Source organism: Poecilia formosa, unplaced genomic scaffold (assembly GCF_000485575.1).
Source record: "Poecilia formosa unplaced genomic scaffold, Poecilia_formosa-5.1.2 Scaffold495, whole genome shotgun sequence".
In the NCBI taxonomy this organism is placed as follows: domain Eukaryota; kingdom Metazoa; phylum Chordata; class Actinopteri; order Cyprinodontiformes; family Poeciliidae; genus Poecilia; species Poecilia formosa.
In genome coordinates this window covers 23,464-37,641 of record NW_006800434.1, presented here as the reverse complement: position 1 = coordinate 37,641, position 14,178 = coordinate 23,464, and the positions used below count along the sequence as shown (strand labels likewise).

The 14,178-nt window shown below is 37.1% G+C and overlaps 1 protein-coding gene across 1 annotated transcript in view; it reads left to right on the top strand.

Annotated features, from left to right (window-relative positions):
• Positions 1 to 5,889: 5,889 nt before the first annotated feature.
• LOC103156726 (semaphorin-7A) overlaps positions 5,890 to 14,178 on the top strand; it is a gene marked incomplete at its 3' end in the record, with an annotated part of 31,660 nt that continues 23,371 nt past the window's right edge. The window contains exon 1 of the mRNA XM_007578872.2: positions 5,890 to 6,249. Coding sequence (XP_007578934.2) covers positions 6,171 to 6,249 — 79 coding nt within the window. The remainder of the gene's footprint in view (positions 6,250 to 14,178) is intronic.

Genomic DNA, 14,178 nt, shown 5'->3' with positions numbered 1-14,178 from the left:
TTAATTAAAATGAACATAAGACCTTCCACAATTTAATTTAGTTTTACCCAAGACAAACTGATGTATGATTTTAATCATTTTTTTCACTGAACTGCACATTTTTCCATTGCAATTTTGTATTGTCTAAACATTAAGATATCACCAGATGTTTTTCTATTTTTGTTAGAAACGTTGTCAATGTGATTTTTCAAAAAATAATTATTTGAAATTTAACTCCTAACAAATCAACTTTAGCAAAGTGACTGATGAGTAAAATACCAATTCACTGCAATAAACAATTATTCAGTCAATTTCATATTGAAAAACCCTATTTACAATTATCTCACTATAACAGATCACTGCATTAGCCTGTTTTTAACTCAGGTGCTGCATTGTGAGTTTGATAAATAAAATATGCAAAACTCTTTTTTTTTTTCAGTTGGAATATTTAAGTGACCTCCATGCAGTCAGCTCTCATTAAACGAAAAACAAATTCATATTTTAGTAGTGGATAATGTCTAAAGCCAATGATTGCCTTGTTCTAAATGTGACTTCCGACCAAAAAAAGTAAAATATTACGAATACAAATCAGTGGACTAAGCTCCAAAATGTAACAGAACATTTCCATCAATTTTTCATCAAGCAACATCAGAAGATTAAGTTTTCCATTCGCTTCCTGATGAAATGAAATAGTTTTTTAAAACTCTGCTTCTGCTGCCACCTAGTGGTCAGAACCTAGATTTAATCATGGCCTTGAAGAGCAGGGAAAGAATTATTTAATTTAAGCAAAGATGGATGGATGAGCAGATGAATAAACAGGTTGACTAGATTTTTGGGTAGACTTTGCAGGGAGTGAAAAAAAATATCTCAGGACAAAAATGAATCATCACTCTGAACATGGAGGGTTCTTCTAGCACACCTGCCTCACACACAAGCTCAGTACTCACACATATCTCTCAGAACCCCAGATTTAATACTAAGCTAGGTGTGTTTATACTGAAGCCAGTCTGCTTTATGTGAGAGTAGAGTTTTTTTTTGTTTTTTTTGTTTTTTTGTTTTTTTTTTTTTACCAGTCCGTTCTTAGGCTGGAGAAGATCTTGGCTTGCTTTATGTTGGTTGGACTGTCATAGGAAGTTTCTTGGAATCCTTAGAGTATGTTTTCTATCAATTAAAACACAACAACTCAACTTGTATTTTTCTACAGCTTGCAAAGTCATAAAATCCTTCCTAACTTTTAAGGTTAGGATGACGCAGTACCTTGCGCACACACCCCCCCACACCCACCCCCCCCCCCCCCCCCCCCCCCCCCCCCACACACACACACAAACATTTCCTTTTGATACAAAACATCCCTTAACCCAAAATAGCCAAATAACATGATTATTAATAAATAACCTCATTTCACCACAATAGATGGAGCAACAGACAAGAATAAGAAATAAAAATATGGGAGAGATTTAGCAAAAAATATATATGTGAAAGAGTTTAAGAGGAAGCTTTCTATTGACCAAAATAACAACAGTCTCAATTCAAGTTAGCCAAATGTTGTTGATTCCCAAGACTTTTGAGAAAATATCCATTACTTGTTTCATTGTGTTGTTTCATTGGCATGAAACAACACAGTATTTCAGAAAATGAACATCATAGAAATTGTCAAACATGAGTGGGGGAAGACTAATGGTCTGGGAATTCTTTGTTTCTTTATGATCCGAACAATTTGTCTTGACATATGGAACCACAAATTCTGTTCCTTACCTGCTATCAACCTTTGACCTCAAGATTGGGTTATGCAGCAGGGCAATGATCCAAACAATTACACCATGGAGGGATCACTTTGTATAGCTTAAAAAAAAAACAAAAAACAAAAGGAAGATTGTGCAGATTTTGAACTCAAAGTTCAGACTTAAATCAATTTGAAAGTAAAGAGGCTATTCATACTCAATAAACCTTCAATGTGGCTGTATTAAAATGATTCGGGGAAAAAAAAAAGAAGTAAACCAAAATTTCTATGCAATAAATGTGACAGAATTTTTGTAAATGATTGAAGGTCAAATATGTCACAACCAGGAAGCTGCATAAAGCCAGGCAGGTTTTAAGATTATGTCCCTTCACCAGGTTATTTGATATCAGGTTATTTTTGATATTAAACATCATGATGATAAACATCCACTCTGTAGAGTTTGATCTTCCATCTGGCCGTCGCTTTAGGACGCCTAAGATCGATCGAGTTTCTTTCATTCCTGTAGTTATTGTGGAGCTTAATCTCCCTAGCTTAAACTGTAATACCCAAACCATTTTCTCTGTTTTTTTGAAATCCATATTTTATATTCTTATTATCTTGAGAGTGTCATGCATCTAATGCACTAGGGCATGAGTTATTTTTTCTAATAAGTGTGCTAACAGAATGAATGTGATGTCTTTTGTGGATTTTTTTTTTCTGATGCCTGCTGAAAACTAATTTTCATCTGGGATAAGAATAAAATTGAAGCTGATCTGAAACATTTGAGAGTGACAAAAAGCAAAACATAAAAGTGTTAAGGGGAGATACTTTTTCTCAGTCTTATAGTTCAGTAAGATAACTGAATGTGTGTGAAATTTTCTCTTGATTAAAAGCCAAAGAGTTGCTTCTTTAGAGTGTGCTCAAACGTCTTAATTTCAGTGGCAACATGTAGAGACAATTAAAGCCTTTGAATGAGATATATAATGACCGATTCAGGCTGGAGTAGATGGGAAATTTCAACCTTTGTAAGACATGTAGTGCTCTCTGATTGGAAGGGAAAATGAAAATCCCTCTGCCCTGTTTCCAGGGCAGAGGGATTGTCCTGGGATCCCTCTGCCCGGGCACTCCAGTGGGCAGAGTGCATGTGCTCTCTCAAAGTTCTCATAACAGTCATATTATTCTCTGAATGGCACTTAGGAGATCAGTTTCACTAAATTGAAGGAATCCATTTTATTAGTACCATCAGCAGAGATTCATTGTTTATAGTTGTTTAGTTTCATACGTTACATTCAGCTTTGCTCACAAATGCAAGCACAGCAGAGTGAAACTGCTGATCCACTTCAAATCAGGCACTTGGGCACTATTGGCACATATTGATTGGACATTACAGTGGAGGTTGTTGATGAGGCAAAAATCAAACTTAGCCATAGGTGTGGGGGTCTTAGTATCTATAAAAGATCACTAAAGACATCACATGAATTTTGAAGTTTTATATTTCAATATTTCAGAAACTGTTGATCTGCCGAGATTTTTCTGCACAATCAGGTTTGCATGAAATCATCAGAAAAAGAGGGAAATGTCCAGTGGGCAGTAACACCTTGTTGATGTCAAAGGAAAATGAGTAGAGTGGTTTGAAACAGGAGCTCAAACAACCTCTTGTTATAACACATTGAACCTTGAAGCACATGGACTCCAGCAGAAAAAGAACACATCGAATGCCTCTCCTGTTATCCAAGAACAGAAAACTGAGGCAACAATTTGCACAGCTCACCAAAATTAGACACCAAAAGAAAAACGTTACCTGTTCTAGTGAGTTTTTATTTTACCTTCAAAGCAAACTTGGTTGTGTCAGAATATGCTCAACATTAAAGCATGGGTCTATCCGGCCTTGTAGCAAAGGTTCAGACTGTTGGTCGTTGCATAATGGTGTGGGGAATCATTTCTACGCACTTTCCGGTACCCATTAGAACCAACAGAGGATCATTTCCTACCTGAGGTGACAGGTGGGTGGAATCTCCAAAACTTATACTCAAGTAAGACTGGCACTACTTAAATGTATATTGACTGAAATAAAAATAAAAAGTAGCCATCCAAGCAATTACTCAATAATAAAAAAAATATTCTGTAAATTGAAGTACTGAGCAACTGATTATTAGATCTGATAAAAATATCTAAGAATCATATCAGACAAAAATAAAGTTTTGTGTAAATTCTGGAATCTTAAAGACTACAATAAAATAAATAAAATACTTCTTAAATAAATAAAATACTTCCTGGAAGTATGGATTAGTTGGTTAAGTTGATATCTCACCCAACTGGTTTCTTCAATCAATCAAAGCATTAATTTATTTGTTTAAATGGTCTGAACTTATATAGTGCTTTTCCAGTCATTTTGACCACTCAAAGCGCTTTACACTAGAGTCACATTCACCCATTCGCACTCACAAACGCTCACACATTTATACACTGATATGCAGATCGGTAAGCAATTTGGGGTTAAGTGCCTTGCCCAAGGGCACATCGACATGTGGCAGGAGGAAGCTGGAATCAAACCTACAACCTTCCAATTGCAGGATGACTATTCTACCCACACAGCCACAGTCGGCCACGTCGTTTAAGTGAAGATCAAGTGCTTTAATAATAAAACATGGGCACATAATCAGTTTGAAAACATTGACAACGCATGGAAAGCAAATAGAATGCATGTGCAATACAGACAAATATGCAAAATGTGTGATACTATCAATGATTCCTAATACTCCAAATTTCCCAAGGGATCTGAGAACAATGGTTAGTTTCTCTTTGTCACTCCTCAAACTGGTGAAGACAAGACAACATGCCAATCAATTAAGTATCCTTGGAGTAAGAAAAAAGCCTTTATGGGTTTATATCTTGCTCTTGATCAAGGTTTTCATGGCTTTAGGAAGAGAGACAGTCTCACTTATACTTCATTCTATTTAACAGTGGGCATGAGGTTCTATCCCACATGATCATACTTTGCTTGACATGAGGTCAGCCTGGCTCTACCTGGTATGCTTATTTCTGAAAAGCTCAGTGTCATCTAGTGGACATTGGTGGACAAGGTGTGTTTTAGTGACCACAGAACACCACTCTGTGTTGCAGTAATTTGCTACTTTACAAACAGTGATTTTTTATTTTATTTTTATTTATCTCTCTTACCATCTTCCTTGATATGCATGGCAGTGAGAAAAATGTCTCTTGGTTATCATCCAACCTAAAGTTGTCACAGTTCCAGCTGTATAAAATTGTGCAACTATTACTCTATGTCGATACTGGCAATTTCATTTACTTCCCTAAGAGAGCAGGACATTTCAGATACAAATCTGGTGGAGTCCATCATAAAATTGCGTTATCACAGGGTATTTGAACAAGGTAATAATTCAAAATATAATATGGATATGGTTCGAGACAAAATCAGCTTTTTTTCAATTGAAATCCATCCATCCATCCATCCATCCATCCATCCATCCATCCATCCATCCATCCATCCATCCATCCATCCATCCATCCATCCATCCATCCATCACAAACAGTCAACCACACACAGATTCTCTGTTCAGGGGAATTTAGAGAGACTACTTTACCTAACATGCACGTTTTTGGGCTGTGGGAGGAAGTCAGAGTACCTGGAGAGAAGCCACAGATGCACAGGGAACACGCAGGACCTTCTTGTACCCCCCCATGCCTTCTGCTTCTCCATCCTCTGACCATAATTCTTTAAAAGCATTTTAGAACATAGTGCAATGACTCTCTGTGTCATTGCACTCTGACACAGAGTGCAATGACTCTCTGTGTCATTGCACTCTGACACAGAGTGCAATGACTCTCTGTGTCATTGCACTCTGACACAGAGTGCAATGACACTCTGTGCAAATGTATGACATTTCTTTTGCCAGAAATGTCATACTGGCAAAAGGGGGTAATTTTAACTATGGAAAAGATTGGTAATAATATGTTTATATGATTTTGGAGAAAGGAAATACATATTTTATTTTGGGATTTTCTTTCTTCCAAATAAATATGCTCAAATCAAAGATGTAAGATCAAACGCGAGAAGATAACATTAGAAAATGAGATCACTGTCAAAAACAAACTTATCAGAGAAAATCATCTTTATAAGCAACAGGTATGACGTTGCTACACACATCAGTGACCAAACCAAAAGATTTACAGTGACTTCCAATCCCACCAGCTGTGATTTCCTCTCCTAAGCTGACAAGCGACACTCCCCCCTGTTTTTCGCCTTTTGTTCCGAGGTGGAGCCTGACACCCCGACTTTACCGAACCTGACTGCTGGCGAAGGAGACGGAGGAGAGAGAACCGGGACCAGCGAACATTGGCGCGTCTCTGGAACGCAGATCGGGGAGGGAACCTCAATAGACGGCTTCAGGGAAGGAACCAGCTTACAAATCGTACAAACCGACAGTGATCGACAGATCCGCACGAAAAGATGAATTATTTTATACTCCTGTCGGTTCTGGCCACGGTGGTTACCGGAAAGTCACCTCGCCTGAAATTTATTGTGCACGGTAAGACATTTATTTTGGACCGTTTCGGAGATTCAGACTGATAATTCAGCTTAATATTAATATCTGCAAGCTTATTCTTTCACGTCATGTTCATTAGGAGTTGAATATGTTATGGATGCATGAATGGCTGAATGGTTGGATGGAGAGATGAGTGAATGAATCAACGGAGCATAGATTATTAGCTGATGCTCTCAAATGTTTTTTTTTCCGCCTCAAATCGACACCGTTTCCTTTTCAAGAGAAAAGTACAAACAGGAAATGAATAATCGGAGCACTTCATCAATTTTCTTCATCAGCCAAATGGGGTGTAAATTGCGCGTTCCAGCATTCAGGCCCCGCACTAATCATCAAAGCATCCAATTGCATTTACACCTTAAGAAAAACTATTTTACAAAATCGAATTCACATATTAACCTTGTGTTAGAAAATACTTATAATGAGATTAGTGTTTTTTTTATTTCAATTTGTTTGCATTTGTAGTTGTGGAGTGCCATAAAATTGCAGGGTATTCATGCAACTTGCGGATTTTCTGTCGTTCCTTTTGCCAAACTCTGAGTTCCATTTCTTAAAATCCACATCTTTTTACAAAGCCCAGAACAACAATGCTTTAATTTGTCCTCCCACACTGTCACATCCTGCAGACGCACAGTGAGAGATTAGGACCAGAGGCACTAATAAAGCAGCTCTTCTATGCCAAAGGGGGCTTCATGGCGCCTCTTTGCTCCAGAAAGGCTGTGTCTTTTTAAGAGCGGCAGGACATCGCTGGAAAGCGTCATTATTATGATATACGAGTCTATGGAGGTTGACACGTTCATTGTAGCTGCCGTGTCCTTGCGGAGCTGCAATGCGGGACGCGGCAGCTGCTTCACACTGCAGCAGATGAATCAGGCTCGTATAAGAAAAGGCTGCTGTACAGTAAAAAACAGGGGGGAAACATGCACAGCTGCATATATACTGGCTCAGAAAGGGAACTTGAACGGACAAGAGAGCAATGAGTGGAAAATTTCGAGCCCAGTCCCCGTTATTCATTCCACTCACGCACTTTTACGCCGCACACAGACCTCTAATATATTCAGCAATCAATAGCGATGTGGCTGTGTGTCAAGTTATCTGGATCTGGATCGCTCTCCTCCCTCTGGATGGGGCAGCACACAAAAAACGCATCACCAGATGACGTCTCTGAACGTGCGTGTCATATCAATCAAACTCGTTGTAATGCATTTGCAGGCGCAGGGACACACTGTGAAGTCCAGGTAGAGAATGTCAGGGTAAATCCACGAAAGCCTCAGTCTGCCCCTAGGAACTCTCTGATGTTCTCATTTGGCACCCTTGAGCCAAATGAGGACGTTAAGGAGGTTCTCATATCTCTCAGACACGGTGTTAAGGCTGGTTTGGGATCTTGAGAGCTAGAAGACGCACTGCACTGCATTCACTCAGGTCTATTACTGTAAGTGCATTAAACCTCAGGAGAAGCAAGATATCTCAGACAGCTCTAAGTACAACAAACAATTATGAAAGTGCAGGAGCAATAAATTCAACTCTAATGACAGGTGTGCTTTACAATAGGGTAACTTCGTCAATAGATACAAATGAACTTGTCTGCATGTGATGCAAAAAGGGCACCATGAACAAAAAACGTCATAAACAAAAGTTATACTTATAGCAACATAAATGCTAGATTTATGGATTGCATAAAGTGTCTTTATTAATCAGGATTGATAATTGGTTATCCTAATCATAAAGTGTGAAGATGACTAGTCTCATAAAAAAAAAATAGAAGCATTTGAGATGTCTAAACAGTTGAAACATCAATATATCATATATTAAGAAAAATGAGATACTTTTTGGCAGCCAAATCATTGGAAATGGAACCATTTTCTTCTCTTCAACTCACTGTGTCATCAGCATACACCTCTGACAATCAGCAAAAGGGCAGAGAGCCCAGAATTCACCCTCCAGGGATTTCTGTCTTGCTTGTTTATCATTGGTCTCAGTTTGTTCTCCACATTAGTGTTTCTTTATGTATCCAGGTTGGGATCATTACTTTTGCTCTTTCAGTTTATGCTATAGAGGAGCATTAACTGTTGTCACTATATTTGACTGAGCAAAGTTGTTGTATGCCATTTAGATTTTTATTTTATTTTATTTTTTTGCTCTACTGAAATTTTAATTGGTGTAAAGGTGAAACATTGGCAGACACATTGCTGATAAAACTGTGATGGATTGAAAGTACTATTATTACTGTCATTGCAATAAAACAACAGAATGTTATCAGAATATTTAAGGTCCATATAACTCACCCCTAGGCTGCCTCAGTACTTATTATTCTAAGTGGTAATTAGAAACAGATTGCAACAAAGTAGCTTAATTGAAGCAGCTGAGCATCCTTAAATAACTTACTTATTCTAATTGGCAATAACTAAATTTGACTGGATTATACCAAAACTCAGTTTTAATTATAAAATGTTTTTCTGGTAATGAATGTTTCTACATGGTTGCTACATATTGCATTGTTTGCTTCGTTGGAAACTAAACAAATAGCACTCATCACTCAGTTAACTAAAGTAGCTGAAGAGATAACTCAACTAATAGATTGGCTAGCAGCTTGTCATCTCCCAGTGTTACGGTACAGAAAGAAGAACAGCAAAACATTCTGTGTAAACACATTTCAATCTGGAGAGACTCAGACGGAGAGGGAAAAGCGATTAAAAGAGTTTAATGACAGAGATAGACATGAAGATAAAACACAGTTCTTTGGCGTTCAGGCCCTGGCCGGGGACGTCGAGCTGGACTTCGATAAGCTCGATGAACATTCCTGATGCAGCATAGGAATGTAGACCCCCCGGGGCCTGTGCTGGTGGCGGCGGTCGGAGGGAGATGAGGCCTGAGAGACGGGAGCTGAAGGTGGAGATGGGGTGGCGGTGGGTTGATGGTGGCTGGTGAGCAGGGGAGGCCGCGGGAGAAGATCCTTTTGAACTGGAGCCCAGCCGGTGATTGGCTGGAACTAGGCTTGGACCGGGGCTGATAGGTCGAGGTTGTAGAGAGGGAGGCACTAATTGAATAGCCGGGTGCGCCTAGTGAGTCTTCCAGCCTGAACTTCAGTCAAAACTCCATTTGTAGCCAAATTAACTGGCTGTTTATACTTGGCCAAACTATGATTAATAGTCATAGTTAAAACATAGAATTCAACTAATATTTCTATGTATTATTTTGGCATAACAGAAATAATATTTTTTCTCTTCTGTTGAAACAAACAAAAAAACAAAGATGCATTTTGGTGCAAAATTTTGGTATAACTCTTGATACTGTGGCATTGATTTACCCTGAGAATCCCAAATGTGCCCATCAAGAAGCTACTTTGATCTTTTATGATCAACATCTCACAAGAAGTGATTTTCAAGCAGCTGATTTCTTCATCCTTTCAACATCTTGTTGATCTTACTTTGTCTGGATCCCTTTTAGCGATGGGCATAATAGGTTTAGCTACTCAGAGTTTTTTCTTGGGAAATGGTGCCTGGCTGCTGAAAATGGAGTGAGTGGCAGATCCAGACGAGTAAAACTAAAAGCAATGCAAGCAAAACAACTCACTGGCGTATTTTAAAAAGCCTTGGGGGTCTAAAGGGAACTGTAGAATTGTAGGATAAATGTCTGAGGTAGATGCTGCTATGAGTACCATGTTTCACTTTAAAATCCAGCTATTGTCTATATGAATAGATTTGTGCAGCTTGAATCACAGTAAAACTAAAGCACAGCTTTTGTGTTTAATATTTATTTGGACCCATTTCTGGACTTTTTTTTTTTTTTACTTTGCTTTTGTTGAACCTGCTCTAGGATTAGAATCCTAGGATTAGGCAGGCAGTAGATTAAAAATGAATAAAATGGTCTCGCTTTGCTGTGTATAGCTTCCTCTGCAACAGAGAAAAACAGGAAAAACCCAAAACACAGACAAAAAGGAAATTAATGACACTAAAATGTATTAATAAATAAAACATGTACAATAAAATAATCAGAGAATCAACCTTTTATGTGCATTTTTTTGTGTTGACCTTTTCGCCCAGATGAATACCTTAACTTGAAATGAGTTTTACAGATTTACCCGTCAACAGAAAACTTGGAGGTTGATTTAAAAAACGTTATAGCAATTTTAAAATGTGGAACCAACATTGAAGCTTTTGTTTCTTAAACAGAAATGGCATCTTCACTCTTTTTCATGTTTCTTTGAGCAATTCCAATTTAGTTTCTTCAAGAGTGACTCATTAATTTCAAGATGTCTTAACTTCAAGGAACACATTGTCCTTTGAGATTTAAGAAAGCCTTAATTTGCTGCCTTTCCAGACAGCTTTTCAAGCTAAGCTAAAAATGAGTCTCAGTTTGTGAAAAGCCTTTTGAGAAATCAAGGTTTTTGCACAGCAAGAACAGGACAAAATCTTTAAAACCACTGAAAACACAGAAATAAATATTCATGAGTCCAGGTTAATGCCAGGTATTATCTTGACTGGTTTCAATAAATTTTGTTTTAAAATATATTTGACATATTTTTGTATTATAAAGTATGGAGAACTTGCACTAGCTGTTCATTTCATTGTTTGTGTTTTACTAACTGCAGGACATTTCTGTTTTGCACCCCAGAGAACATAAAATCCCCAACAAGCAGGTTTCCACAGGGCTTAGTGAATCTCTTTACATGTTTTACGAGTACATTTCTCCAAGTTTTTAGCATCAGTATTTTAGCATTAATGTCCAGGCCCTAAGCTGCTCTGCCCCAGGCAGTTCATGACCTCTTAGAACTGCATGTACTAAATAAATACTCCTAATTTCTACATTACATTTCTCATCCTGAATTTCAAGCTGCTCTACAAAAATTCAAAGGCAAGAAGCAGGAAAGTTGGAAAAGGCTGATTATGAAACAGTGGCAATGAAAAGCACACAAATAGTTAAATACAAGTGTTAGATTACTCAGTAGCAGTCATTACCTGTTATTTATAAAGCACTTTTATTAGGGTAGCTGCTTGATTAAGTTAAAGTATTTTTTTTACACAATAGTCCCATTCACTGTTATAAAATAAAGAGTTGCTAAAATTGGTAAATGCAAACAAATATAGCTTACTGGAGAGTCTGGCCAACATTTCCATAAATACATATTGCAAAAGTATTTGGGCTCCTTAAACTCTCATGCTTTGTCATGTTAAAACCATAATTTTGATGCATGTTGTGTTGATTTATGTGATAAATATACAAACTTTTGCATAGTGGAAATAAATGGATGAATAGTTTTCAGTTTTACTTTTATAAATTGTAAAACCATACTTCTTTCTTTAGTATTAAGCCCACTGAAGCATTCTGATGCTAGCCAAATTAATTGGTTACACAACAAAATTTACAAAAAATGAATACATTAGAAAGCCTTTCAGTTGGAGAAGAAAAAAATCACAAGTTAGAGTCCATAACTTTGCATCAAGTCCGCAGTCCTTACCGACTCATACAGGGTTAGCTCTTCACAAAAAGGTATTTGTGTCAAGTGTAGCTCACAGCAGAGATTCAACAGGAACATGAGATCATCCAAAAAAATACAACCTGTATGGAGGTCAAACATATTAGAAATTCATTTTGTTGTACAGCACTACAACTTAAATGACCAAAACAAATGTTTGGTTTACATTTAGCTTCAATTTTGTTCTCAAAGGAAAACTCACAACAGTAAATATGCTGATGCAAAGATGTGTTTCCATCTTAATACATAAAACACACAAAATCATTAAACAGTACAAACCTTGGCTTTCATAGTGTAAATTGTCCAAATCTTGTGTTCTGGTGGGGATCTGATGTGGTTGCTAGCATTAAGCTAACAGATTTAGCTTTATAACTGGCAGCAACAGGGGAGTTTGGGAAATGACTTTATGAAATTGGTTAGATTAATAAGATGTTTTACTAACAACTACTGAACATAATGAACTGACCACTGATTGTGTGCACAAAGGTTTGAAAGTTCAACAGCCTTTTAAACAGGTCTCACAGTCTGATAGAGGAAGTGAGGAAACACGAAGTGACATGACTTGCTGTCACTCTTTAAATACACCACAGGAGCGCAATAGCAATGCAATTTGGTGCCCAGGTGCAGCTGCTGAACCCTGGATTACACCAACCTAACTCTAAACTTAAAAGTGCATTTTTCCCCAATGCTCTCCATTTGGTGTGATTCAGCTTGTGCTGTTTTTCAAATATTAGACAGACATGTTAGTCTGTCAATAAAGAAATATTCTTCAAAAGACTGTAATTGCAGCAAAAGGTGTTTCTAAAAAGTACTGAGTCAGAGAGGCTAGATATAAATGGTAAACTTTAAGATTTCTATTTGCATAAAACCATGTATTATTTTATATATCTTATATCTTTATATCTTTTTGGAATTCAACCAATTTTCACTACAATTCTTCAGCTTCTTGTGTAAGTTTATTACCAGAGATTTTAGTGTAACAAATATATTTAATTATGTTTTATGTAGCTTTACTGCATTAAGGATCTGCTTACACATCTAAAATAAGTCTGGGATTCTGGGGCAAAACTCTGTTCAAGAAAATTAATAATTAAAGCGATTTAGACGTTATATGGCAAACAATTGATTTCTAAACATGTTTGCAAAACATTTTCCAATGTCAGGACGTGAGCAATGGAAATGCAGTTCGAAAACTGCTATCTGAAAGCAGCTCAAACTATACTGTAATTAAATTAATGCATTACTCGAACACAAAAACATCTGGCTTTCCATAAATGAGTCAATTTGTGTTCCTACAGTAGATTTCTTTAAGTGGTTTGCCTTTCTAAAGGAGAAATGTTCTGGTTTTTAATGTCTGCTGTAGTTGTCACCTCTAGTCCACCCAGACAGTATGTAGCATTTTGGAAAGCTGTGAAGCAGCAGCACCCTTTCAGCTTCAATTTGTATATTGATGTCCCCTGGCTCATAAGTTTTATTTTTTAGTGTCATTTAATTTCCACAGAGTCTTTGGAAAACAAAAAACAGTGGTCAGTTTAAGAAAAATACTTTCACTAACTTTGAGTGTTCTTTCAAGCAAGGTTGGTACAAAACAAGTAACTGAAATAGTAAGGATGGATATATTCATTATAGAAGCAAAGTTTCAGATGTTGATTGTCAGTGTTGTTTGGTATCATCAGATAAAAAAAACAGTGATGCAATGTCAAATATTGCAGGGAAAAATGTAGTGGAATCATTTTGTATGTCTTTATATTGACTTTTCCTCATTAACATGAGCTTCTGTGGATGTTAAACTTACTGTGGACTTGATCTGTTGATTTCACAAGAGACAGTTTCAAGTGCAGGACAGCAATATTATGTCTTCTTATGTTGACCTTCTTGAAACAAAGCAAGGAACAACACAGATTTATACATAAAGCAGGATACTCAGGTTATTTCTGAATACCCTGTAAAGCTTGTAAATGTCCTGGTTAAGCAGTAATTTTCCTCCATTGAGGCATACCTTGTCATCTCTGAAAACAGTCTTAAACAGCAGTTGTAAACACTTTTCCATAGGTTTTTAAATGCTTTTCCATGGATTCTGGTTGCTTTGCTCATTAGTTTTCAGTTCTTGTTCTTAAAAAACTTTGAACTGAGACAACAAAGCTTCCTTTCTCCTTCCAGTTTGTGGAATTTTCTGGTATGTTGAAGCAAACCAAGCTTCTATACCGTTCATAAATTAATTGTGAATGTTTTGCCTTTTATAATTTAGAATGACTGTAAAGGACAGGTACATCTGGGAAGCTAAGTCAGTAGAAGAATGTAATTATTTGGGAGGTAGTGTGGTTAAATGGTCAAAACAGGTGAACAAAAAGCAGCATCAGCTGCCAGTTCCAGGTTCTTCAGGTGAATTTTATTGTTTAGTATGTTTTTAAGGCTCTGACATCTTACTGGTTTTATGC